Source organism: Poromitra crassiceps (genome assembly GCF_964638095.1).
Source record: "Poromitra crassiceps genome assembly, chromosome: 5".
Classification (NCBI taxonomy): domain Eukaryota; kingdom Metazoa; phylum Chordata; class Actinopteri; order Beryciformes; family Melamphaidae; genus Poromitra; species Poromitra crassiceps.
Window position 1 is genome coordinate 30,975,250 of NC_139642.1, and position 27,981 is coordinate 31,003,230.

General features: G+C 44.6%; 2 protein-coding genes across 3 annotated transcripts in view; one reads left to right on the top strand and one right to left on the bottom strand.

Moving 5' to 3' along the window:
• The first annotated feature begins 6,482 nt into the window (after positions 1-6,482).
• aamdc (adipogenesis associated, Mth938 domain containing) lies at positions 6,483-8,664 on the top strand. Its single transcript, XM_083637936.1, has 4 exons — positions 6,483-6,507; positions 7,842-7,992; positions 8,308-8,403; positions 8,495-8,664. Exons 2-4 carry the CDS (start codon positions 7,861-7,863, stop codon positions 8,633-8,635), a joined length of 369 nt encoding a protein of 122 aa, XP_083494062.1. The 5' UTR covers positions 6,483-6,507; positions 7,842-7,860; the 3' UTR covers positions 8,636-8,664.
• The window catches only part of ints4 (integrator complex subunit 4), a 22,951-nt gene continuing 2,870 nt past the window's right edge, over positions 7,901-27,981 (bottom strand). Inside the window, exons 4-25 of one of the 2 annotated variants that reach the window (XM_083637935.1) lie at positions 27,820-27,926; positions 27,474-27,588; positions 26,771-26,856; positions 26,547-26,597; positions 26,030-26,118; positions 25,519-25,639; positions 25,156-25,227; positions 24,533-24,707; positions 24,184-24,389; positions 23,408-23,550; positions 23,067-23,182; positions 21,447-21,580; positions 18,913-19,079; positions 17,362-17,455; positions 16,976-17,056; positions 16,177-16,307; positions 15,946-15,990; positions 12,509-12,668; positions 12,206-12,349; positions 11,696-11,816; positions 11,241-11,427; positions 7,901-7,987 (exon numbers count right to left, since the gene is read on the bottom strand). In XM_083637935.1, the coding sequence (XP_083494061.1) occupies positions 11,246-11,427; positions 11,696-11,816; positions 12,206-12,349; positions 12,509-12,668; positions 15,946-15,990; positions 16,177-16,307; positions 16,976-17,056; positions 17,362-17,455; positions 18,913-19,079; positions 21,447-21,580; positions 23,067-23,182; positions 23,408-23,550; positions 24,184-24,389; positions 24,533-24,707; positions 25,156-25,227; positions 25,519-25,639; positions 26,030-26,118; positions 26,547-26,597; positions 26,771-26,856; positions 27,474-27,588; positions 27,820-27,926 (2,540 nt within the window). In that variant the 3' untranslated portion in view covers positions 7,901-7,987; positions 11,241-11,245. Of the gene's footprint in view, positions 7,988-11,231; positions 11,428-11,695; positions 11,817-12,205; positions 12,350-12,508; positions 12,669-15,945; positions 15,991-16,176; positions 16,308-16,975; positions 17,057-17,361; positions 17,456-18,912; positions 19,080-21,446; positions 21,581-23,066; positions 23,183-23,407; positions 23,551-24,183; positions 24,390-24,532; positions 24,708-25,155; positions 25,228-25,518; positions 25,640-26,029; positions 26,119-26,546; positions 26,598-26,770; positions 26,857-27,473; positions 27,589-27,819; positions 27,927-27,981 lie in introns of those variants that run through there. The other variant, XM_083637934.1, reaches the window with a different exon arrangement.

A 27,981-nucleotide genomic window follows, 5' to 3' on the forward strand; every position in this document is an offset into this window, starting at 1 on the left:
AGCACAAGTACTCTTTTGTTCCTCACTCTATAACACTGTTCAACCAACAGAGGAGCACAAGGAGGTGATCAGCTGCCTCAGTGACTCAAGCCTTATTTGATGTAACAGGAGAGACATTTAGCTGCCTGAGTGACTCAAGCCTGATTTGATGTAACAAGAGAGACATTTGTGTAAAAGTAGATTGCTGAGACTGGTAAAGAGATATTTGTTCTTCTTCTAGCTGATGGATTTGCTCTGAGTGCAGCGGTGGCCACTCTTGAAGTGATTTTTTTTGCTGTGATTCTGCACAAGGTGTGACTCCCCTCAGAACATCACAGTGAAATAGTATCACTAACCAGGGTTGGGGAGTAACTGAATACATGTATTCAGAATACAGTATTTAAAATATAAAATATGAGTAATGGTATTCCATTGCAGTTACAATTAAAAATATATATATTCTGAATTACTTTCTTTAAAAATCGAATACTTGAAGGAAATACTTTAATATGTTTGTATTGCCCCAAACAGGCTCAACTGTGTTTGTGTTTTTTGGGCTGGAGAATAACAGTCACAATGTCGTGGCCTTGAGACAGGTAACGCCATATATTTAATTTCATGTACGATAATAGACTAATATATCTTGACATCACATGTGCTTGTTCCATGCGCACCGGTCACCAAGCCATTCCTCTACAATGCGCACCCTTTTTCCCTCTGGGAGAGAGAAAGAGAGAGAGGGAGTCTCCCCCCCTCCCTGCTACGTGCATACCTGCTCGTCTCTTCTCTTGGAGAGAAAAGTCATGCTTGTAAATAGGGTGTGCAAATAGCATCTGCCGCGCGCCACGTCTATTTGTACCCGGGTACGATTAGATACTCCGGACACTTAAACGGTTCAGACTTAATTTGACAAGTGCTATTGTATTGTTGTTTTTTTAAACATGCATTTTTTTTTATTGAAGATGTAATGCTTTAAACCTATCTAAAAAAAATCCCCTATGTCTGGGACTGGGAGCACCCTAGTCTTCAAAGAATATTTTGCAATCTATATCTTCAGATTCAGTTTGCGTTCTACAGTAACGTCATTCTTTTTTTTTTGGTACAGAACACATTTGATCAGTAAGAAGATAAAGTGTGTGCGTTGTGTCTTAACAAGGTCATTCCTAACTAAGCAAGTGTTAACTACATTCAGAGTGACCCAGCAACACTATTTTGAAGTATTCCAAATGTATTTGGAATAGGTCTTAACTTGAGTAGTCTAATGGAATATGTTACAAAATACATTTTAGGGCATGCATTCAGTATTCTGTAGTGGAATATATTTTAAAAGTAACCCTCCCAACACTGTCAACTAACTAAATAAATAAACCATATTCCACTTTTTTAACTTCTAGGCTCCTGTCACTTTTGATTGGTCTCCTTTCTGATGCATGCAGGCGTAGATAAGAGGAACATACGTGCAGGGACATTTACTGGCCTTTTCAGCTGCACCACCTACAGTATATTTGCCATCACCATGACATCATATTGTGTGCGATGAAACGCACAAACAAATCATCTTGTGCAGGCCATTTTTCCAAAGGGGTCCATTGACCTCTGACCTCAAGTTCTCTGAATGAGAATGGGTGCTATGGGTACCCACGAGTCTCCCCTTTACAGACATGCCCACTTTATGCTAATCCCATGCATTTTTTTTGCATGCAGTACGTGCTATTTCCGACGATTCGATTTGTTTATGCATAGGCTACTGGGGTCCCTAATCTATTGGAATTGCATAAATATGACTGGAATTTATGACTAGAAAAACTTGACAAAGAGCTGAGCTGCATTTCAAATTAATCTTCAGGTTTCCAGTTGTCAGATGATCGGGCCCTATTCTCCCACAAGCCTTCGGCGCTAAAACGGGCCTTAAACGCAAAAAAACGTGCCTTGCGCCTGTTTTGGGACGATATCAATATGGCTTTACGCTGCCAAATGCGCTTTAGGCCGAATGGGCGTGGCGCAGTCCCAGAATGGGCCAAAGTGGGCGTGTCGGCGCTAAATACCGGCGTACTGCTATCTTCCGACCTGGCGTACATTTAGCGCTTTGCGCTTTTGAAAACCAGGCCTATTCAGAGTGCGCCAGTTGCGCGGAGCGCTCCCCTCTGGCTCTCTCCCTCCCCTCTGGCTCTCTCCTCTGTCACCCTTCTCTGTGTCACTCTCTCAGGGCCGCTGCTGGCCATTTGGTTGCCCTAAGCGTAATTGTTTTGTGGTGCCCCCCCCCCCCCCCCCCCCGCAAAACTTTCAATAACTGTCAAACGAAAGACTGCAAAATCATTAATTATGAACGATACTAGTGTATCTCACATTACATTACATGTGGCAAACAAACAATTGTTAGAATTACTGTACATGTCAGCAAACAAGCGATTGTTAAACTGTACATGCAAGCAGGGGCGGACTGGGATCATAATTCAGGCCAGGCATTAGATACCAAGCAGGCCAGGCCAATACGGGCTGACATGTGTGACGACGTCCGAAGGGCGGCGGCAAATTTTTTGGGCTGTTTGAAGCCCAATTTGGGCCATTTGAAGCCAGATTTGGGCTGTTTGAAGCCCGATTTGGGCCGTTTGAAGCCCGATTTGGGCCGTTTGAAGCCAGATTTGGGCCAGTTGAAGCCAGATTTGGGCCGGTTGAAGCCATATTTGGGCCGTTTGAAGCCCAATTTGGGCCGTTTGAAGCCCAATTTGGGCCGACTCCAATTTTACAATGAGATGCACCCACTTTAACCCTGAATAAAGTAATAAAACCACTAGTAAACCAGTAGGCAGCGCCTGGCCTGCTGTTCAGTGAGTGGCCTGACTGAGGGCACCCAAATTTTTTTTTTTTTTTTTTTGGTGCCCTCAGTCACATGATGCCCTACGCAGTCTGCGTACTCTGCGTAATGGGGTGCGGCGGGCCTGCACTCTCTCCTCAGTCTGCCAGGCACAATACCGACTGTCTCTGACTCCCTCGCTCAGAGTCCCATAGAAAAAATAAGCTGTAACTTCACTGCAATGTGAATGTCCCAACATGCATTGTGCTTCACCATTTCGCTACTAAATAGCAACCAAATGAGCCGAAAACCTATATTAAGGGAGGATCTAAATAATGTGTAATGGTAAGACAACCTCCAATTGTAGAACATTTCAATATTGGACCAAATAAAACATCGAAATGAAAACACCACCCTATGTGAAACATATATGTCCTACTGGGGCTATAAATATCCCTTGTCGATTTAACGTGATTTACGGTAGATAAGTGACAGCGGAACGCGCTTCGGAAGCTTCTACTGTCATCTGCTATACTGTGATGTCCGCTCCAATAACTTGGCCCTACTCCACATTTAGTTTTACAATAAAAACACATTTATGCAATGACTTTACATAATGTAGGCTATATATTTATGTGCATCATCCTTCCTGCAGCAGGCGAGAGAAAATGATATCTTTCTGGACAAACTTTCACCAATCTAATAGGCTATATTTTTCTAGCTGATGCATTTAGAACATTATTTTCACTTTGATCTTGCTATAGTGTAGCGTATTTACATGCTTGCAGTATTTAAACTGCAGTTAGATTGGTTTGAGAAGCATACTAATATGGAATAATAGCCTATAATGGAGACAGACAAGACTGGATGAAGGGAGGGGGGGGGGGGCAGAGCGCTTGGCTTTCGTCTGGTTTTGCGGGACCAGTGGAATTGGAGCTAAAAAGGCAAGCGTGCGATTCGTTTATTGCAGTTATCCAATGAGCATGACGGTGCATAATTTTACGCTTAAAAGGCGTGGTTGTAATGCTTTAGGCTGCGTGTAGCGCCAGCACGACGATATCAAGTGCGCTGGTCCACGCCCACTGATTTGCGCTGCGCCAGGCGCTCGGCCTAGAAACAGCGCCGATGCAACGATAGGGATGTGTATGTGTATATGTGTGTCGTGTCTCTTCTAGTGTGTTGACCTGCTGTCCCACCCTAAAGATCCCCTGCCCCCCATAAAACAGACACAAATTGGTGTCTGATAAGGAAGGGTGGAGTAGAAGAGGAATTCTTCTCAAGAATATGATTGTATCATTTTCTTCATAGCCGATTTATACGTTGAATAACTATGATATTGTGGTGAGTAGGGATGCACCGATATGAAAATTTTGGCCGATGCCGATAACCGATATTAACATTGCTGTTATGGCCGATAACCGATATTTACCGATGTCGATATGATCTGTATAAAACCACATTTTTATGATCATCACATTTTGTACATACTGAAAAACACATGTTAACACTGAATTTGAAAAAGTTATGCATTTCTTTATTTGCAAAGCCTTTGGAAAAGCCCATAAATCATAGATTTACTGCATTATTTCATATCAATGTGAAGAATTTGGCTGATAATGATAACCGATATTAACATTGCAACATCTGACCGATACCGATATGACCGATATGTTAAAAAATCGGCCGATACTGGCCGATACCGATATGATTGCCGATATATCGTGCATCCCTAGTGGTGAGTGGGGAAATGACATGAAAGCATGTGAATGAAGCGTTACACGTGGTACATTTTGGTACTAAAAAAATCTTTTCGCAAGTTTGGCAGGTCATGTGCAGCTTTTGAATATTGCACTTGCCCCTCTAACGGTCTCTGCACAGCCCTGATCTGGTGATAGCAGAATAAACAAACACAGCCATTGCATCAGTGCAGGAGCAGATGGATAGGTATTATGTGATGTGCTTGTCTTCTCTCTGCAGCTCCTAACAGAAGCAGCTCTGTGTGACAGTGTGGGAAGGCTCCTCTCTGCTGGGACTTGCCTCTATGTGGCCATTGTGCATGTCCTGGCTGAGGTCAGCGGCCAGCGGCCAGCAGGGGACAGCAGCACCTGGAGAAACTCACTCTGGTCCCGGGGGCCGGAAAATATGCTATAGAGCAATGCAGTTCATTGGGCAGAACATGACAACATCACACCTAAAAATGCAAACTATGAACACGGTATATGAACATACCGGATGAAGTAGAGAGGTGTGTGAGAACATAAAAAAAGAGAGCTCTCTAAGTAGGTTGTGAAGAATCTGATAGCTCCTCAGTAGATTGAATTACTACACCAGCACCACTGACAAAAGGGCTTCATTTGTTGCCAAAATTGAATTCAATAAGCTTGCCCATTTAGCCTACCTTTTATCATGTGTAATAAAGAACTCACCAAATGGCAACACAACTCGGTACAAAAAGCAACATAGGTGCAAGCCCAAAGGAAACTGTGGAAAAAGAAAAAGGGCCATCACTCTCAATGTGCTTTATTTTTTCTCCTTCTCAATAAATCTGGGTCAGACCAACAACAACAGATTTGTTTCAGTGAGTAGCCTCTTCAGCGTCATCTCGTTTGAAATAAAGATACTGAAACATTTAGGGCAGGGGGGACAGCCCTGATCTTGTGATAGCAAGAGTGGCAAATTCCCTGCCTACCAACATGAGGGTCTTGGCACTGGACCCCCTAAATGTAATGGGACCATCATTAATGTTATTAATTACACCTGTGTTTACCCTGCTCTGACATGGCAAAATGGCTGTTGTGAAAAAGGTCTATTGAGTCAGTCATGTTGTAGACATTCCAGTCTCAAACATGATGCCTCCTCATGCTTGTTACATGTTGACAAATTTGATAGACTAAAACTAAAGATATTTTCTGTATATTTTTTATTTTGTTTTAGTTCGTTTTGTAAGTCTAAAATATTGTTTGTGTTTGTTTTTATTAAGTCTAGTTTTTGTTTTATTTCAGTTAACTCAAATGTTTCTTTTCTTCAACACCTAGTTTTAGTTCACTATAAGGGCGCTGCTACCCCTCCAGAGTAGACAGGGCTTTGAACAACAGTGCTGGCCAGCAGCAGTGCAGTAACTTTTACAGAGCAAGTACAAGTAGTTATTGTGCTTGCTGAAAGCATTAAGGCACAATCTATAAACTCCTATTTTTCGATCTGCCAAAATTCTGGGATGTAATAACTGCCACATTTTTCACACCACATAGACATGTCATACCTCAAAATGTGCGGCTCATTGATGAAGGAGTTGCTATGACTTTGCTAAGGGCTTCGTCAAGCGGTCTGGGCACTATTCGCGATTAAGTGCAATTCCCCCCCCCCTCCCCCCATTGACTTGAATGGGGTTTCGAAAAATCTTGCATTTAATTAGCTGTAGCTCAGAAACAATACCACCTAGAGCAGTGGTTCTCAACTGGTCTAGCCTCATGACCCACATTTTTCCTTAGTCATTAAGTCATGACCCATTTTTTTTAGGCATACTGTATATGCTTTTTAAAGACCCAGACTGGTCTACTTAGGTGTTCCAATGGCGTTGCAATGAGCCAGCAAGACCTCTGCACTGCAAATCTAAATAGAAAGGAACCATCATTAATGTGATATGTGAATGTGTTAAACTGAAGTGACACTCCCCTTTAACTACAGAAAGAATAATAATTGTGGGGGTGTGTCCAGTCTGTTGACATCGAGAGAGGGTAAGCAGGAACCTTTTGCTTCATGAATTTATCTTATGGGTTAATGAAATATTGGCAACATCATTTCCCCTTCTTAAACTATTGTTTTTACTTCTTCAGCTTTGCTTCAATGCAGCCACAGACAGACAGAAAATGTGCCCTGCTTGGACACCTTTTGTTGATTTGCTGGTAGAGCTAGCTTAGCTTGTCAGCCAGTCTGCAGCTAGTACAAAAATAACTTCCAGCTATAAATAACACGGCAGTGCCATTGCAGCTGTTAAATCCTAACATTTCTGTTGACTCCTTTTGCTGTAAGTTATAAACATCTCTGTTCAAAGTATGCTTTAATTTAAATTGGTTTTGCACAAGATCAGGAGATCTGCTTTAGAAAACCCTTTGCTATGACTAATTGAATGAAGTGGATTAGCAGGAATGTTTAACTGTATTCTGAAGTTGAATGAAGTTCTGAATGACTTTATGAAATATTGATATTTAATATAGGTTGACTGTGTATTCACATTCCCACTGCAGTCAAGGTTCCCACACTCACTTGGATATCAAATAGGGCATGGCATTATTACTTATGATCTTGTCAAGAAGTCCTGGTGAAATCCTTAATTTTCAAACTGCTGCTGAATCAACACAAATCTCCATCACAGGGTTTTCCTAGGATGCTAGGAGCTGAGGCATATTGATGAACTTGGAACTATATTTTTGCGTCATATTTTACAAAGATTCCTGTGGGAACGCTGTACAGCAGTGACTCCCAACTAGGGGTACTTGAGCAACTTGCAGGGGGTACATGGAAAGATTGGGGATTACAATTTATTTCCAAAACGATGGGGGGGAAATCCAAATAATTTCATAAGCGCATTGATAAAATGGGAGTGCGCCACGATTAGTTCCCCCCCGGCAGGTGTCAACCACTACTCTGTGAAGAGGTCACGTTCACGCATGTTTAAACTGCGCGCCATCCAACGTTAGCTAGCAAACATGGATACGTCCAGTTGCTGTCACTGCGGATTCAGGTTTGGGGAGGCCGGTGACAAAAGGAAAAGAGAGGACAACACCGGCAGTTCAGTGACAAATATATTATGTATGGATAATGGATTTGCATGTACAGTATGTTTGTGGATCCACCGCAGCCACAGTGTTTACTTTGTGGCACAAAGAACAGGCATGTGTGAGGGGGTACTATATTGACATGGCAAAACAGCTCAAGGGGTACATAAAACACGAAAGGTTGGGAATCACTGCTGTGCTGTACTGTACAGTATAGTAAGCGGACAGCTGTACAACCTGAGTTAGGCTACTGCACAGAGCCTTGTTTACCTGCCTGTCCCTCGGCTTTCCAGTAGGTGGCATCACTCGACCATGTCCTCACCAGAGATCGCCTCTCTCTCCTGGGGCCACATGAAGGTGAAGGGATGCTCCTCCCGCTACAAGGACTGTAAAGTCTGGCCTGGAGGCAGCCGGGCCTGGGACTGGAGAGAGACTGGGACTGATGTGAGTGGAGAATGTATTATCTACAGTATCTATACAGGAATGTGTGTTCTGACAGAACCAGGGGGATTGAAAAGTTTTTTAAGCCTCCAGTGTTGTGTGTTTACTACTTCCTGGAACTCAATTTGGTTGCTAAACAATCTGATAGCCAACACTTCCTCCTCGCTGGAATTCCTGGCAACATCAGAACATTGAACATGCTCACAGGTCGTTTTGAGCACCTTGGATTTGTGTTTTAAATGTCACATTTCCTCTAACAGTGATGGCAGTTTTCAAAAGATTATTTCCTTTTGCACTCTCTTGTTTCATTTTCCACAGCATTACCCGGGAGTCCAACCAGCTGATCTGGAGGAGATCTTGAAGAAGGGAATAGACTTGCTGGTCATTGGCAGAGGCATGAGTGAAGCTCTGCAGGTAAAACGGTCATACAAAGGGTCCAGTTAATTCAGTTAGATTATAATATAATCTGTAATAATCAAACTCTCCCCTGCGGTTTCTCCTCCAGGTTCCCTCCTCTACTCTGGACTTTGTGAGGCAGCAAGGAGTGGAGGTCAAAGTCCTGCAGACAGAGAAGGCCGTAGCTGAATACAACAGTCTGGCTGGCCGGGGTGCCAAGGTGGGTGGGGTCTTCCACTCCACCTGCTGATGATGCTACTGTTGCCATGTTGACTGCCTTGGCCCAGGGAAACTGCCTGTAGTGTACTGCTGCCCTCAGACTTTGTTTTGCCATAATGGGTAGAAAGTGGGTAGAAAGCCTGGTTTCTAGCCGGCTCTGTTCTGGGACAGAGTTAATAGAAATGTAGAACTTTAATAATTGACCTGCATAGCGGAAAAGCACTTTGGGTATTCAGTGTTGACTACAGCTGTATTTACATAGGATAAAGAATGGGTTTTATTTCCTTGTGGTACAACCTCTTTTCATAGCTGTTTAAACAGTGTCAAAAATAGTCAATCAGGTTCCAGGTGGGTTCTCGCTGGTTAAACAGCTTTAAAAGCTTAAGATCTGTGCTAGAGAAAGTATGAAAATATTTGCTGTACCTGTGAGGTACCAGCCTATACTGTTAAGATGTAGTATTCAAGGACGATTGAAAGCTGAGGCTTCCTTTTACAGTCAGATCTTACTTTCAAGCTTGACGTTGATAGAAATCAAAGGCGAGATTATTATTTATAAACTGATCATTAGGGGTGGCAAGATGCATCAATCTGCATCGATGCATTGATTCAATGATCAACGATCCAACTGCATCAATCCACAGTGAAAAGATCGATATTAATCGCTATGACCCGCCATCAAAGAAATAAACATTATGCTTTTATTTTGGAATCCACACTACGTCTGTGCGTCACCGACCGTTCCTTCCAAAGCGCACACCCTCTTTCATTTCCGCATACAAGCAATGGCAACATGGCGAGCAGCAAATTATATTTTAGTTGCTTTTTTTAACTGATTGTGGGCATATCGTAGGGCATATTGTCCAATATTGATCGCAGCCCCCTGAATCGAATCGGATCGTATTGTGGCACTTTGTGAAATCGGCAAAAAAAATCGAATCGTTGTCAAATGAATCGAGACTGGATCGCATCGTGATCAAACTTGTGATTCCCACCCCTACTGATCATGTGTCCTTGTAATAATTTATAAACCATACATGATAAATTTGATTCAGTTGCACTCATGGATGTACTCCAGGTAGATATACATTTTCAGATTAAATGCAAGTAAGAGGCACCTGTTGTGGTTGTTCCTTTCTAGGAAATCAATCTTTGCTAACTTTATTTCACTGAATACTTGACTGTTAATTTTCAGTTAAAGGGACAATGATACTGTGATGTTGATAAAAGGTAATACTTTTAATGCTACACTTACTTTTACTTGCAACATTTAATACAATTACAAGATGAAGAATCTCCCATGGGTTTAATTTGTCAATAAAGGGTTACAAAACATGTTGGTTGCTGTCACTATGTGACGATCGGGTATGTCACGTTTGGTTAGATTAACTGTCAGTCTTAAACTGGTATGTTACCCTTATGGCATTCAGGAGCAGTCATTGGTTAGTTGGCTGTCAATCATGGGCGCCAGTTTGAGTAAATGGAGTAATGTTATTGGCGCATGTCCTGTGGTCTGGGGTTTGATTGGCTGACCTGGCTAGAGGGTGGCCCTTACCGGGCAAGCATACGCCATTTCATGGCAGTTTTGGCTGTGAGTACAATGGGAGGCGGGAGCTCCGTGCGAGCGCACAAGGAAATGTTTGTGCCGACTAGCTTGACCATGTGGCGTCAGGATTGAATGTTGGACTCTGAGGTAATATTGCTGACCAAAACCATGAACTGCTGAAAGACTTGCACTGAACCCAGTATGCTTCGCCAAGCATTTATGTAGCTGTATGTCTGTGGACCTTATCGAGGCTCATCGCTGCACGTGGTAATCAACCCAACAGAACTACGTCGAGACCTGCAGAGACAGAGCCAAGGGCCCCCGACTGGGAGATGGAGTGGTTAAACGCAGGGACCCAAGAGCCTTCACTACTAAGCTATGGCAACATCAGCCAGAAAACCGAACATTCACGTTAGTTTATGGTGGTGGCCCTTGAGTGTGGTAAATTAATTTAAAGCTTAACCTTGAATAATACCCTAGACTAAAATGAAGCCAAAATATTATAATAGATCAGAGAAGCACATTCAAAGCGCGCACGTAACAACTCCCACCATCTTCCCAAATTAAACTTATTGCTTTCCAGGAGGGATGCAAACTGTTTGCCATCCAGGGTTCCTACACCTTTTCAGCTTCAAAGTCCAACCTCATGGTTTTGAATTTAGAGGTTTATTCCTTGTGGATGTGCTACTGATGGACGTCTGGATTGACATGTGTCAGACTAATATAGTGGATGTGGCAGCAGCTTGTTGAGCTGCTTCTGCTTTAGCCGTCTCTGGGTAAAACACAGAACCTAAACACAGTCCTGATTGAAGGAAAGAAAAGCCACGGCACTCTCATATGGAACAGCTGGAAAGCCTTTACTGCTGTGGCCACCTTATATGTTTTGACAAAGATGCTTTCACCAAGAGCATATTTCACAAATAAAAAAATAGAGAAAGTAGCATCATTGATGCACAACTGAAACGTACCAGGTAGCCATAGCAATACAGGCTTTCAAATGTTTCCACATAAAGCATTGTCCACTTTTTCTTCACTCCAGTAAGCGCCTTAAGTAATTGTTAAAAATAGTCACTTGAGCACTAAGGAAACACACTTCAGTTAGCGCCGGGCAGGTTTGGGCATGATGTAGACTTTGACCGGCTTGCTGAAGGGAATGGTTCCTTCTATGGCGGCTTCTGGTGGAGGCAGGCTGTCGACGCTGTCGCTCCATCCCGGCTTGGAGGAAGAAGAAGAGGAGGAGCTGTAGGCCAGCAGGAGGCGCACCTCGATCTGACAAGGCTCTGGGAGGTAAAAGAGATGAGAGTCTCAGTGGATGCAGTCAGTCTGAATGTAATGAAGAATGAGGCAGAGATAAAGTAGAGAGAGCAGATGTAAGAGAAAAATGAATATGGCAGTGAAAAAGTGTAAAAAAAAAAGAACTATAGGTTAGATGTAGACCTGGCTGAAGAGTGTGTGTGTGTGTGTGTGTGTGTGTGTGTGTGTGTGTAGCGTGTGTGTGTGTGTGTGTGTGTGTGTGTGTGTGTGTGTGTGTGTGTGTGTGCTACAGACCTGTCCATGCGGTGTGTGAGAGGTAGACCTGTGTGATGAGTCTGTGTCTGTCAGGTCCAGGCTTCCTGAAGTCTCCAGGTTTGGGCTGGATCACATGACTCTGGCCATCTGGATACAGAACCTGGACAGAGAGAAATACACAAGTTGATTCACCAAACTGATAAAAGCGTAAAAAGGCTTCAAAGCAGGAACGTGTCATAACTTTCACCCCAAAACTACTTAGATTCTAATGAAAGCACTCACCTTAGCTCCAACCTTGTTTTGTTCATATTTCTCACATTTATTTTGTGTTTATCAATCTTGATCGTGACCTCGTTTTGTGTCAGTTTAGGGGTCTTTGACGTGAAAAGGTTTGAGAACCACTGAGCTAGACTAAACCTTGCGCTAGGTTTTAGTGAGTCCAAACCCATTTGTTAATTAAGACATTTTTTGGTTTTTGGACTTGAGCCCAACCCAGCTATTCTTGAAAACATTGGGTTTGGTGTGCTCGTGCCCGTGAGGCAGACTGACCTGGACTTTCACCGTGTTCTGGGGGTCCTGGATGTGCTCCAGCGTGGCGTCGATGTCCAGCGCTACCACCAGGCCGGTGGTGAACCTCAGCGGGTTGTCGGACTCCCCCGTCGGCTCTATGATGGTGGCTGTCGCCCGGTGGATCTGTCAGCCAATGGGAGAAACACATTAAAAAGGGGAATACTACTAGGGGTGTGTGTGTGTGTGTGTGTGTGTGTGTGTGTGTGTGTGTGTGGGGGGGCGGGGGGGGAGGTGGTATGTGAACGGGGCCTTCATCTCTTAAAACTCTTTCATTCCACAGACCTGTTGGGGCAGTTTGAGCTGCAGCAGGCCGCTCTGTCTCAGCGTGGTGTGCAGGATCTTCACCAGCTCCACTGGCTTACAGTTGGCCAGCCGGGGCATCAGCTCTAAAAGCTTCTCCACAAAACTGTCCTGGAAGTGGGGCAGCTCCGTCGCAAACAGCCTGGAGACGGCAGCAAACATGGGGTACAGACATGTCAAAGATTTGGACTGCTAACCTGGAGAGTCTTGGTTGAACAGAAAAATAAGGAGTAGGAAACTACTTACTACTACAGCACTTATTAAACAAAAGTTAATTATGTAAACTATTTATTCAAGAAAACATACACACCCGAAAGTGTGTAAATAGCCCCTCGAACCATAAATAAGTTTATACTAGATCCAACCTTGCTTGATATCACACCAGCTGTTCATTCCAGCCCAGTGGCTCAGAACACCGCCTTCATTATGATGTCAACCACATTTGCACGTGATGAAAACAACACCAGCCATATGCTGTTGCAGCTGTTAACAATATATGCTCACTTTAGCCAATGTGTTTTTATGTCATTTCCCACTGACTACTATTTCTGCAGCCTTTATGCTAGCCCCTTTTAAAGTGTTGGCAACATGACAGCAATGTTCACAAATTCACACGAGAGACTGTAAAGGGTAAAGAGGACTACCGTAAATTCCGGACTATAAGCCGCGGCTTTTTTCCCGTTTTTTGGCCCCTGCGGCTTATATAACGGTGCGTCTTATCTATGGATTTTTTCAGAAAAAAAAAAAAAAATACAAATAAAATCTCTCTTTTTTAGCACTCTTTCTAACTATAAATCCACTTCTGTTTTAATTTCCTCTCTTGCCCTCTTTTCACCACACCGCGGACACTGTGTGCACTGTAAAAATAAACAACGGTGGTGTTGTGTTATGTTGTTTTGTTGAAATGTTACGGTAATACGGTAAATGGGAGCTTCCTCAAACAGCCATCTCTTTCCCGACAATCCCCTCTGTGCGTGACCACTTACATATGGTAATTACGGTAAGCAAACGGCCACTCGGCCATCAACTCCCTCCCCCGACTACCAGGAGAAAATCACAAACTTCGGCGAATTCACACAAAGGAAGATCAAGGAATATTCCATCGAACCGGAGCAGATCATAAATATGGATGAAGTGCCTTTGACGTTCGACCTGCCACTCACTCGGACTGTTAACAAGAAGCGCCCTGGAGGATTCTTTCACCAAAAAAAGCTTTGCTCGTTCTCGACAGCATGAGAACGAGCAGTAGAAGCAACACTCTCACTTACCATGGGGAAGGTACGCAGAAATTCACACGAGGCAGCTTTCAAGTTGAAAGCAGTCAATCTCGCATTAAAAGAGGGAAACAGCAGCCGCGCGTAACCTGGGCATCGATGAGTCAATGGTGAGGCGTTGGACGGTGCAGCAGGAGGAACTGTCTCAGCACGGAATATTATAGGAGTGTGAAAACATCCACAATCACCAACGGGTTCCAAAACGCTGGACTGCTGCGGGATGAAGAGGATGACGCCGCCACAGCTGGCGCTGAGGGCCGTCAGAGGCTTCAGAGGCTGTTCGATGCCGACAGTGATGAAGAGGAGTTCGTTGGTTTTGAGTGACAATGAAGGAGAGAGGAGAGTGGTTGACGAAGCCACCCTGAACCTGTTCGTTTCCGACACTGAAGATGAGGACTTTGGTGGTTTCAGTACGCAGGAAGAAGAGGAAGACGAGGATTAGTGACTTGACTTCTCTGGTTACAGGTTTGCTGCACATATAGCCTATTGTTGTGTGATTTTGTCTGGGGATTAGTGACCTGACTTTTGTTTTGTTTTGTTGAAATGTTAATAAATGGGAGCTTCCCCAAACAGCCATCGCTTTCCCGACATTCCTCTCTGTGCACGAACCCTTTCATATGGTAATTAAACATCAAAACACCCGCGGCTTATAGACCGGTGCGGCTTATAGAAGAAAAAAATAGTCAATTTTGGTCCCGCGGCTTATAGACCGGTGCGTCTTATAGTCCGGAATTTACTAGTTGAAGGAAAGATGAGGTTTAGGAGAAAGATATGGAGGTGAAAGGGGGAGAGGGGGGCGGGTGTTACCTCTGAAAAGATGAGGTTTAGGAGAAAGATATGGAGGTGAAAGGGGGAGAGAGGGGGGGGGGTTACCTCTGAAAAGATGAGGTTTAGGAGAAAGATATGGAGGTGAAAGGGGGAGAGAGGGGGGGGGGGTTACCTCTGAAAAGATGAGGTTTAGGAGAAAGATATGGAGGTGAAAGGGGGAGAGAGGGGGGGGGGGTTACCTCTGAAAAGATGAGGTTTAGGAGAAAGATATGGAGGTGAAGGGGGAGAGAGGGGGGGGGTTACCTCTGAAAAGATGAGGTTTAGGAGAAAGATATGGAGGTGAAGGGGGAGAGAGGGGGGGGGGGTTACCTCTGAAAAGATGAGGTTTAGGAGAAAGATATGGAGGTGAAAGGGGGAGAGAGGGGGGGGGTTACCTCTGAAAAGATGAGGTTTAGGAGAAAGATATGGAGGTGAAAGGAGGAGAGAGGGGGGGGGGTGTTACCTCTGAAAAGATGAGGTTTAGGAGAAAGATATGGAGGTGAAGGGGGAGAGAGGGGGGGGGGGTGTTACCTCTGAAAAGATTAGGTTTAGGAGAAAGATATGGAGGTGAAGGGGGAGAGAGGGGCGGGTGTTACCTCTGAAAAGATGAGGTTTAGGAGAAAGATATGGAGGTGAAGGGGGGAGAGAGGGGGGGGTGTTACCTCTGAAAAGATGAGGTTTAGGAGAAAGATATGGAGGTGAAGGGGGGAGAGAGGGGGGGGGGTGTTACCTCTGAAAAGATGAGGTTTAGGAGAAAGATATGGAGGTGAAGGGGGGAGAGAGGGGGGGGGGTGTTACCTCTGAAAAGATGAGGTTTAGGAGAAAGATATGGAGGTGAAGGGGGGAGAGAGGGGGGGGGGTGTTACCTCTGAAAAGATGAGGTTTAGGAGAAAGATATGGAGGTGAAGGGGGGAGAGAGGGGGGGGGGTGTTACCTCTGAAAAGATGAGGTTTAGGAGAAAGATATGGAGGTGAAGGGGGGAGAGAGGGGGGGTGTTACCTCTGAAAAGATGAGGTTTAGGAGAAAGATATGGAGGTGAAGGGGGAGAGGGGGGGGGTTACCTCTGAAAAGATGAGGTTTAGGAGAAAGATATGGAGGTGAAGGGGGGAGAGAGGGGGGGGTGTTACCTCTGAAAAGATGAGGTTTAGGAGAAAGATATGGAGGTGAAAGGAGGAGGGGGAGAGGGGGGGGTGTTACCTCTGAAAAGATGAGGTTTAGGAGAAAGATATGGGGGTGAAAGGAGGAGGGGGAGAGGGGGGGGGTGTTACCTCTGAAAAGATGAGGTTTAGGAGAAAGATATGGGGGTGAAAGGAGGAGGGGGAGAGGGGGGGGTGTTACCTCTGAAAAGACTCAACTTCCTGCAGAAACTTCTCAGGCTCCAACCTGAAAGAAAGAGAATCACAAACCAAAGCAGGACCAAAATGAACAGTATGGATGTGTTTTTGGAGTGGAGGCTGCGAGATTTGCTGCATGCTACGTAAAGTCAGAAAGTGTGCATGCCTGGTGAGTACACACAATTTGGTGTGTGTGTGTGTGTGTGTGTGTGTGTGTGTGTGTGTGTGTACCAACCCTCGTCTGGTGCGGGCGGTGAGGACAAGCTGCAGAGCTTTGGCCTGCAGGCGGACGTGGTGGATGGTGGCGACCTGTCGGCTCTCCAAGCCACCGTACAGAAACTCCAGCTTGTAGGTCTCCTCCAAGATCTACACACAGGCAAACATTTACTGATATCATGTACGAGACGTAAAGAGAGTGAGTGCAATGAGTCTGTGCAAGCATGTTTCATAAGTGTGCATATGTACAATGTGTGTTTGTGTGTTTGTGTGTGTGTGTGTGTGTGTGTGTGTGTGTGTGTGTGTGTGTGTGTGTGTTTAGTTTATTTAGTTTAGTTTATTAGGATCCCCATTAGCTGCAGCAAATGCTACAGCTATTCCTACTGGGGTCTGACACATAAAATTATGCAGTACATAACACGTACAATATATACATACAACCAGTGTTGTAGTACTCGAGTCCGACTCCAGTCCAATTTTCTGGACTTGTGACTTGACTTGGACTTGAGGCACTGAGGACTTGGGCTTGGACTCGAGCGTTCATGCATTCGAACCCAGAAGTTGGAGACAAGGACTCGGACTTGCTAATTGATCGTTTTGTCCGTCTTGTGAAATAGTGCTCCTTTTTCTGACAAGTTTCTTTTCAGTTAGTGATTTGACAATATAAAAAAGGGCTGATTGACAGCTGTGACAGCCACTCTCAAACCTCCATCAGACGGTGGCACGGCTGAGGGGGCTCATCCTGACTCTACTGCGTATACTCGGGTCCCAAACGACGTCACACAAGCAAGATGGCAGCTCGCAGAAACATGGCATACCTGTCGAGCTGCAGCAGTTGCCGTGGCGTTCTGTTTGAGGCAGAGGGGGACGGCCATGTTCCACAGCTTCTCCTGCAGGGCCTGAGGAAGGACCATGACACAAAACAAAGGCTTCCGTTCATTCCAGAAACTTCCATTCTCTTTCGAAAACGCTGAAATGCTTGAGACTTCTGAGGACATTTCACAATCATACAGTTCCCAACTTCTAATGTCATCCCAACCCTTATCCTCCTCTCCCAAACCCCTAAAATATGCTTTTCTCTTTTTAAAGCCAGGGAAGTTTTTTTTTTGTCTGAGCCAGTCAGTGTCAACTCCCTCTGATATGATGGATGATTGATGACATATTTATTGTAAGTGATACTACGCTGGCCGTCTAGAACTCCTACCTTGATGAGCAGCAGCTGGCAGCGGAGGTATGTGGCGCAGAAGTCGGCAGCTCCAGCCAGTTCAGTCTGCAGCTGGCCGAGCCGCTGCAGGTCTCTGACACACACAAACACACATTTACAAATGGATGTAGTACGGATGACATCTCTTTATCAAAGCACACACAAAGGGTGGTCCGGTCGCTTATCAAAGTGGTTGGTAGTGTAGAAAAATCTACCAGCATGCATCTGGTAGCCAGTTCATAGTTCAACCTGCTCGTACAGTGTGCTGTGCGTTCAATATATCCACCCAATTACCTTTGATTGTGGACAGGCCAAGTCATTTATTGCCATTTCAACATCAATCAAAAATTACGGCTTGTAATTGTGCACAAAATAAATTCTAATATTACAAATTCTAATTGCATGCTGGGTTGTCAAAGGTTGGTCCATTAAGATTTATGTTGTCAGGTTGAAACTGTCTACATTTTTTTCTTATAAATGAATGTGCTTAAGTGGAAAAAATGTAGTTTCCATGCACAAAAAGAGAATAGAATAGAGAAAGCAGATAAATAACTCTTGAACCTGTAGTGTCTCTGGTGCAGCTAGAGCAGGGGTGGGCAACTATTTTTCATGGGGGGCCACATGAGAAACCCAGATTGTTGCCGGGGGCCGAACAAATATTGTCATGCCGTAACCGTAACCCATGGATGGGCAACTTTGATGATAGAGAGGGCCACAAAAAAATGTCCTCGCTACCAGATTTTGCTGAGGGCTGAACGGCGCCAGCACGAAGAATTTGGGGCATTTGAAGCCAGGTTTAGAGGACTAACTCATTTTAAATTAACAATTGTGATGTCATTATTCAGTCTTAACCACCAATATTTGATCCTTTTCCTCACTCACTCCTATGTCACCACCTGCTCTCCCTGCAGGGCTTGAAATTAACTTTTTTCACCACCTGCCAATATGGCTGCTAGATTTTAAAGTTACCAGCCAATTAGAATTTCCACTAGCCGAAATGTTTTTCTTGAAATAAACCAGAATATGAGTGGGTTAATTTAAGCATAAGTATCAGTAAGTGGCCCGGGATTCTCAAAGCCTGTGTTGAGGGTCACACAAGAACAAAAATGCACTTTTGAAGCTAAATAAATCCAAAACCAACAAGTTAATTATTTAAATTTCTACTTCAATGTAGAACAGTCATTTCTTACACATGAGATTACTTTTAGCCTTTTAGTCATAAATATTATTGAAAGATATTCTATATTTCAGACTGAAATGCTATAACAGAAGAGTATTTCCCAGAATGACATGAACATTTGGACACTTATTCAGCGGGTATATTGCATGTTGCGTTCAAGTGCACTGTAAAAAAAAAAAAAAAAAAATTTTTTTTTTTTTTTTGCAATTCCATCGCGGGCCACACAGGGGGCGCCCGCGGGCCGCATACGGCCCGCGGGCCGTATGTTGCCCATGTATGAGCTAGAGAGACAATGACTGTGGAAAATGGTCAAATGTGACGATCAATACCAGGGGGGAAAAAGCAGGTGTGTGTTTGAGGGGGGGGGTTACCGTATGGTGAAGTCCAGCAGGTCCTGGGCTCCCGGTGCTTCCAGGTTCTGGATGGTGCTCACTCTGTTCAGGCTCTGCTGTAGGAAGAGCCGAGCCGATTCTACAGAACCGGAAGCACAGCCAGAGTCCACCGAGTCCAACCCGTACAGCTGCTTCCTGCCCGGCAACTGCACAGGAGGGAGGACGACAGTGGTTACAGGTGTGTAGCCACAGTGTGTGTGTGTGTGTGTGTGTGATATGGGAAAATATGTGTCATCAATGTCAAACGGTCGCCCCAGTTAAGTCGACCTGGCAAATGACTGCAATCACAATCGCGGTTGAGAACCAGCCCAGATTCTGCTCCGCTTCGGGTCAACGGTTAAAGTCTAACCTGTGTCACTCTGTATCTGGAACCTCATGTTGTCCGCCAGTTAGAGTGAATATAAGACCAATTTTGCCATTGAAGTAATCACTATCAGCAAAGGCCTGCATCTTCAACATAAAAAGAACGCACACATTCTTTTTTGGGCATTTTATGATTTATTTGATAGAGAGATAGAGAGAGACAGGAAGGTATGGGAGGGAGGGAGGGAGAGAGAGAGAAGAGATGGGAGGACATGCAGCAAATGAGCGCGGGCCGCATTCAAACCTGGGTCAGTCACTGCGGGAAGGACTTACGGTAGCCATATAACTCTACTCGGTGAGCCACCAGGGTGCCCCCAAAACTTTTTTTTAAATCTATTTTATTAACTCATTCAGTGCCAGCCACTTTTGGAGAACGGATGCTCCCAGTGCCAGAGTTTTCAGAGCGTTTTCAGTGATTTCTCGAGGCCCACAGAATATTGTGTGATATTACTATGTAAACACCGAACACGCACAAGAACGAGCTGGCTCTATTGTATCATCAGCAAAAAAAAGTTTATTGATACCATTTTCCGTTCTTTAGTTATGAGCCGGAGAAGATAGGTTGTTTTCAGCGTTTTCAGGCTTTTCAAATTATTAGCTGAGATAATCCGCCTTTTGTGAAATGCAGCATTTCAAGCACATTCACTGAGTCTGAAGATAATATTTTCTGATGTAGTGACGTAGTTGTTGTGTGATGCCCTGCGTGCACCACCCCCCTCCCCCCCTCCCCCCGTAAACTCCTCCCCACACTGCACACAGCCTCACGCAACCATTATATTTTCGGATTGCTGCGTTTGTGTGCTGCTGTCGGCTCTCAGCGCCACAGCAGGGAAGAGCCAACCCGGATTGCTGAATGGTTTGGCGTCAGGGGCTGCTTTCCTGTCTGCTAATCGGGTGGAGAAACTATACAGACAGACAGACAGACAGACAGGGACAGAGGGGCTCAGTTGTGAGCGCGGATTGACTCCTGTTCGGAGCCAATGTCAGCTCCCGCGACAGAGCAAATGGCTCTGGGAGCATGCATCGGGTTGTCTTTGATCCACGGCTTTTAGGCTGTTTCTCGGACCTGTCTCTAATCTGGACTGCACCGAGCAAGCACTGTCGCCACCTAATGAGTCCGTAAAATAGGTTATACACCTCCAATAGCTACTATAGTTGTACAGGAGCTGCGGAAGGCTTTGATCGACGTCCCACCGTCAAAAAACGCATTGGACGTCGAAGGACGTCCGTGGCATTCTACGTCACTATTTAATTGGACGTCGAAGGACGTCCATGGCATTCAATGAGTTAATTTTAGTCAATTTTAAGTGACAATCTTAGACTTACTCACTTTAGACTGTATTGAAAACCTTCCAAGGCGTTGTGGTGATACAATATGATTTATGACATTCTGTCTATGAGGTAGGCATTGTGTCTGAAGGTGTGTGTTCTCCCCCTGAGTGGAGGGACAAGGTGGGACAGACTGTCTCTGATGTAGGCATAGTGTCTGAAGGTGTGTTTGTGTGTTCTCACCCTGAGTGGAGGGACAAGGTGGGACAGACTGTCTCTGAGGTAGGCATAGTGTCTGAAGGTGTGTGTGTGTTCTCACGCTGAGTGGAGGGACAAGGTGGGACAGACTGTCTCTGAGGTAGGCATAGTGTCTGAAGGTGTGTTCTCACCCTGAGTGGAGGGACAAGGTGGGACAGACTGTCTCGGAGGTAGGCATAGTGTCTGAAGGTGTGTGTGTGTGTGTGTGTGTGTTCTCACCCTGAGTGGAGGGACAAGGTGGGACAGACTGTCTTGGAGGTAGGCATAGTGTCTGAAGGTGTGTGTGTGTTCTCACCCTGAGTGGAGGGACAAGGTGGGACAGACTGTCTCTGATGTAGGCATAGTGTCTGAAGGTGTGTGTGTGTGTGTTCTCACCCTGAGTGGAGGGACAAGGTGGGACAGACTGTCTCTGATGTAGGCATAGTGTCTGAAGGTGTGTGTGTGTGTTCTCACCCTGAGTGGAGGGACAAGGTGGGACAGACTGTCTCGGAGGTAGGCATAGTGTCTCAAGTCAAGTCAAGTCAAGTTTATTTGTATAGCACATTTCATACACAGAGGCAATTCAAAGTGCTTCGAATTGAAGGTGTGTGTGTGTGTGTGTGTGTGTGTGTGTGTGTTCTCACCCTGAGTGGAGGAACAAGGTGGGACAGACTGTCTCGGAGGTAGGCATAGTGTCTGAAGGTGTGGTCGGAGAACAGGGCCGGCAGGGTTGGACAGGACTTGGCGGCGTTGAACACCAACACCAACACTGCGATGTCTGGGAGTAAGAGCCACGGTCAAGGACAACACACTGCCCACACGGTCCACAGCAGAGGATTATGGGATAGTATGACATTACAAGCAGTGTTAAACCTGCACTATGCAATTTCCGCACGTTGACGGCACCACATGACAGCAAGAGGAAACGGTTTGAATTTTGAGAAAAAGATTGCTGCGCTGCGTTGGAAGCCTCCTCACTCCCTCATCTGCCAGGATTAATGGAGCTAGTAGTGAGACTAGTTTGAACAATTGTGTACAGCAGCGAACTCACTTAAAGACCTTTTAGGGTGAATCCCTTTTATTTGGTGTTTTTCCATATAAAGTGATTTTGTAGGGCCTCTGCATTTCCCTTGAGGTGTTGGGGTGCTGCTCCTTTTCTTTTCCTTTGTATTGTATTGCTTGTTTGTCGTATTGCATTTGGTTTTTTTAGGACTTCTGTAGTTGAATATCACTGGTGTAGAGACTAAGTTGTTTTGTTGTCTGTTCATCTCTTTTTTTCTAATTTGTATTTCTGTTGCTGTTGAATTGAAATAAATAAACATCTGGTGGCAAAAAGAACAATTGAATTTTGAAGAGCTCAAAACTCAAATCGTGGAAGACGACGTCAGTAAACTGCACAGTACGCAAAAGACAAGGATTTCCACTAAAAAGCAGAACGGTTTTCTTTTGCGGTAACCCGATGCTTTGTAGTTTTCTTTTTTCTTTCAAAGGAGGTCAAGATGCATTTCACAGTTGCATTTCATCACCGCCTGTGGGTGTGGGTGAGGGGATTTCCTGACAGTGGTTGAGGTAAAACCTTGTTGTTGCACTCTGACAAGTAGAAATCTCATTATTACTGACTAAATGAAAGACACTGCAGAAGACAATTATCAGAAAGAGTTAGTATTCAGCTGCTGCAGCAGGGGGATTTTCAGTAAATGTAATGCGATTAGTTTTTGTTTTATACATACCCTAACCCTAACCCATACAATCACGTAGCATTTTAGTCTTCGTTTTTTATTGACTAAATTATACAATTATCCAAATCTAGGAGAAAGTGAACACTGCACACTAGCAGGGGACACACTTCTCCACCCTCAGATCTCCATCCAAACCACATAGTTTTTATGATTTGTCAGCTTGACGTGACAGACTGTAAAATGATAGGAATTGGAAACTTTGTGATGCTAAACAGGCCAAAAGAAAGAAACTCCTAACAAGCAGGTCGGCTACACTGCCTGTAATTGACTAGCGATACCCACATGTACATTTACTAAAGACTTCCATGTTTTGGCTACAGATTACAAACTATAGGGCCAAACAAAACGTGGAATGAATAAAAAGGCTAAAAGGTTTTGAATCCAAGTGATGGACATTGTGTGAACATACTGGACGGGTAATGATGACGCATTAGGGGACTTTCACACTTCAGTAGTTGTGAAACTGAACTCCAGACACAAAGGGGTTAATATGAGAGAGTATGATTGTCATGTGTGTGAGGATACAGGCTGGGTCGTCCATGTCGGGCTCTGGTGTGTCAAAGTATGGGTGGGTGCTGAGCAGCTCAGGAACCAGCGGCAGCACCAGAGTAGGGTGGCGGGAACCCAGGAACTTCAGACACCTGGGGGGGTGGGACAAATCGCCCATCAGTTAACAGCTAGTATTCAACACATTTTTATCAGCTGCCTTGAATTGAACTCAAAACATATTGCTGCTCTCATCAGGTTGGAGTAGTTTTGTAGTATCAAGTTTGAGTAGTTTTGTAGTAGCATTTGTTTGCTGGGTGTCAATTTGCTGTTTTAATTTAGCAGCCGCCACACACGCGCGCACGCACACACACACTTACTTCCAGACAGAGTTGCGGTCAGTAGGATACTTGTTGAGGTTCTTCAGCAGCTCCAGCAGAGCTAGCTGGATGCACTCCTTAGTGGAGACATTGGTGTAACACAGTAACTCATGGAGCGCTTCTCTGATGTCCCGAGACTTGTCCTGGAGAGACACACAAGACAGAGGCCGTGACCATGTCAGTGAGTCATTGAGTCTGTGTGTGTGGATACCATGTTTAATAGGGATAGAGTGGATTTTTTTTAAATGTGGGTTTGTATGAGATACTTGCATGGTCAGTCAGATTTCCGCTAAAAACAGGGTGTAAATTGCGTCTTTTCAAGTGAACTTGGCATCTCAGGGCTTGTGGAGACTTGTATTACGCCAGGTGAGCAGTATAGAAGCATTTTATGTTTTTGTATTTGTTTTTTATGTTTTTGCTTGTGACCCTGTTCACACTGAGCAGACAGCTCTACTTGTCTGACGCGGCCGGTCTTCATTTCTCCAAACTGGGACCGCGCCGGCTGCATTCTACTGCAAGGTAGTCCACTGACTGTCAACAAGTACCCCACATCAAAGAATTAGACCTATCCTGTAACTCTACTTGCAGGGTCCAGAGGTCCTCATAAGTGCCGTGTCAGTAACAGGATCTTCATTGACAAGACAAAAACACTTGGTCCTCTAAAGGGAAAATATTCGTTTTAGGATTTGGGATCAAGGTAAAGCTCAGGTAGAGATTACAGGTTAGGCATGTAGCTGTTAGTGTTAAGGTTAGGTGTTGTGCGTGCATGTGTGTACCTCCAACACAGCCAGCACAGTGTCCAACTGGTCCTCTCTGAGCGTGATGTTGGTGGAGATCTCCCTCAGCACGTGGATGGACTGCAGCCGCACCTCCTCGATCTCATCATTGAACATGTCAACCAGGAAGTCCAGACACTTCTCTGCGAAACTGGGGGACGAGCGAGCCAGCAGGCACAGCGCCTCCACCGCTGCGATACGCACCTCTGCATCACAGGAGGATTTTTTTTTTATTTGGGTGTGAACTGTCTCTTTAACATCTTAAAGAGTCATGCCTGTGTCCGGTTTGGTCACACGCAAAAAACGGTTCCGTTCAGGTTTGCACAGACATATTTCAACATTCCCGTACCGTACATCTCGTCCTCCAGGCCGTGGACGAAGGCCCCGCAGGCCCCCGAGGCAATCAGGTTGACAGCGTTTTTGTCCACTTTCTCCTTGGGGGCGTCGTCGGCCCACTTCCTGCCGGAGGAGAACTCTCCAGAAGCGTACAGCTCCTTGGCCCGCTCATGAGCCGTACGCTTCCTCTGGGGGGAGGAGAGGAGGAGGGGGAAAGGGGGGATACGTGTGTATGTTCATTAGCTTTGTTAGCATTTCTCATTAAAACCCTGAAGTGCTTTGAGTTTCCTTCACACCGAGAGTTAGCTGTATTTTGTATCATTTTGTGAGCTGAGGACGTATGTTTTTTTGTTTTGTTTTTAACTGAGGACGTATGTTATTCCTGATCCTGATATCAATTAAAAAACAATTTTAATCATCCGTGCATCCAATCATAGAATAGAATAGAATTTTAATTGCAACGCGACCAGGGTCTGTGGTATTTGGTTTCGGTACATACTGTATGTAAAAATACACTGCTTCATAGTTACATCACAATAAAGTGCACACACACATCACCCAGTAACATATTTCATAAGAGTAAATGTAATTTTGCTCATGATATCTCATTTCATTCAGTTCACTTCAGTTACTCACCCTGAGATCTGACATCAGCTTCTTATCCAGCGTCTGCTCCAGGAAGTGAGGACTGACCTGCAGCATCGAACCCTAAAATAATATGAACAAAAATGTATCGCTCATGTTTATATACAAACAAAAATAAAATTAGTGAAGCGAAATGTTCCAAATTGAGGCATTTTGTCAGTCCTTGCATAAAAGGAGGCATTTAGGGTTAGGGCAATGGATAGAATTGGGGTTAATGTGAAGAATTAGCTATTATGTGGATGGAGTGAAAGAAGGAGGACCAATGACTGCAAGTCGATGAAATGCACTGACTGTGTGTGTGTGTGTGTGTGTGTGTGTGTGTGTGTGTGTGTGTGTGTCCTACTGCCCCCTGACCAGTGTTTTGGCCGCCTGCACTCGGACCATCCAGGAGCCGTCGCTGACCATGTGACTGATCTTCCCGAACGAGTCATCAACCAGACGGATCTCCTCATTGGACGACGGGATGGGCACGATACTGATTGGAGAGAGGGAACAATTATGTCACAAAATCAACTGAGACAGGAACAAACTGGTGCAGCTATTCAGCTGTGTGACGTCGACATAATGACATACACTGTAAAAGCTACACAGCATTACTTATAACATGTTAATAATCCTCCAAATACACTCAAGTCTGATTCCAGCATTGCATGAGCTGAGATGCAGCACATGTGTGGTAGATGGTTACATAATATACACTTGAATGCAAACGTGCACTGTTGCCAACACCCTCTGCTAACATTCCCAAATATTATTAAAGCAATTGTTTACCCAAAAATGAAAATTCTATCATCTCCTCCCCCTCATGCCAGTTGAATTATTAAGTCGCTCTGGATATGAAAATCAAAGCCAAACGTCTTCTCACCTCTCTGGGTACAGCTGACTCAGCACCCACACCATCTGCACCGCTGCAGAGCGGACCTGCTCGTAGTCATCTGACAGCAGCCGACATGCCTGCAAGCACACACGCACAAACACAGATGTGTTAACCACAGGACAGTGATGGCTAACCAGATATTATGGTGAGTTATCCAGGATATTATCTAAATCTTATCTTATCTAAACAAACAATCTATTAGATTAATGATGAGTGGCAAAATGATCGGAAACAGCACAGAAATTAACCATGTCTATTAAATTGTGCTGAGACAAGTTTATGTTAGAAACTCAAGCGGCTGTTCACAGCCACTGTATCACTGAACCTCTACTGTGGCTGCCAGAGGTTGCATTCACACCTTGACAGATGAATTTAAGTATTTTTATCGATGACATCACCTGAAAGCCCTGGATACACACTCATTTATATCCCTCATGAGTCATTTACTCAAGTGTTTTCTGTCATTTTGTCAGTGAGTAGATATGAACACAGAGGAAGCAGTTACCTGGTCATAGATGATCTGATAAATCTTCATTCCTCTCTCATGCAGCTGCAGCTGGAAGCCAGACAGCAGGACACAGAATGAGCCGACTTATAAGGAATAAAATATTACTGCGTATGGTTTAGACTGCACAGCCTACATCATTCAAGTTCTCTAAGCAAACCACAGAGGATGAGGCTCCCTGCCTATATGAATGTGATTTTGTGATGGGTGCAGAGGTGTCCTACCATGGCCTTGATGGCTGCGGTGCGAACTCTGGGGTCCTGGTCTCTAAAGTAGTCGCTGATGACATTCTGGACATCCCTCCCTCCTCCTGAGGCATCGGGCAACATGTAACAACACCACACATCAACATTACATTACATTGAATGATGTCATTTCGAACACGCTTTTGTCCAAAGCAACTTACACCAATACATTTTGTCAACAGTAGAGAAACCAAACAAATGTGCAATGCATCACATCACGTCTTCATCAGCTAAGACTTTTAATGGGAATAAGTAGCATTCATTGATTATTATTTCATTTTTTCAAGGTTTAAGAAGGGTAAGAACATAAAACATAAAGCAGCATATTAAGGATTGAGCAACAGCTGAAAGTACATTGATGCTCCATCAATATCAGAATGTTCTATAAATTAGACTAACTTCTTGCTTCAAAATGTTATTTCATAATTTGGTGAAGTGATTCAGCAGGTTCTATTTAAGACAGAGACCTTTTGATAAGACCAATTTGGTCACAAAATAAAGCAGGAAAGGCATAAAAAAACATCTATAACCGGGTTGTTTTGTCACTGGAGAAGAAGTACCCTAATAATTTTTTTTTAAGACCTGTTAAAAAAAGTATTTCTAGCTGTATTCAAAATATTTTAAAGGCCTTGAGTGCAGCCAGGTCGGAGCTACAGGGACGTGTAAAAATGATGCCACACACCTGTTGATGTGCTCGGTCCCTCGTTGTCTCTGGTCAGAGGAGTGTCCACAGTGCCCAGACACCCCAACAGCTGCAGACACTTGTTCCTCACACCAAAATATGTATCTGACAGATGCTGGAAGGAGAGAGAAAGAGAATGGTGGAGAGAGAGGTAAGTAGAATGATGAGACAGAGAGGTGAAGAGAATGATTGGAGAGAGAGAGAGGTAAAGAGAATGAAACATTTTTAAAAGCTCGGTCTCGTCCTTCCTCCCCCTGTTGTTGCACTGAAAGTGAAATCCTGTCTCCTTCATGTGTTGTCTGAAAACAATGCATGATGGGTAAAGTGCACAGTGCGTATGTGTCACCTTGCAGGCCATCTCTATGAGCCTCTGTCTGACTGCAGTACTCTCAGGCAGCTGTGTCCCAATGACCAGCAGAGTGTCCAGCAGCTGGGCGAGGACCTGGTGGGACTCTGTGGAGAGAGGCACACACAAAATGCACTTCATATCAGCTATTTAAGTTATCAT

What these genes read in the sequence shown, in the direction of transcription:
- aamdc (XM_083637936.1), top strand. Translation starts at nt 7,861, where the DNA reads ATGTCCTCACCAGAGATCGCCTCTCTCTCCTGGGGCCACATGAAGGTG. An exon ending in GGAGAGAGACTGGGACTGAT is followed by an intron (nt 7,993 to 8,307) that starts GTGAGTGGAGAA and finishes CATTTTCCACAG; the next exon opens with CATTACCCGGGAGTCCAACC. An exon ending in GCATGAGTGAAGCTCTGCAG is followed by an intron (nt 8,404 to 8,494) that starts GTAAAACGGTCA and finishes TTTCTCCTCCAG; the next exon opens with GTTCCCTCCTCTACTCTGGA.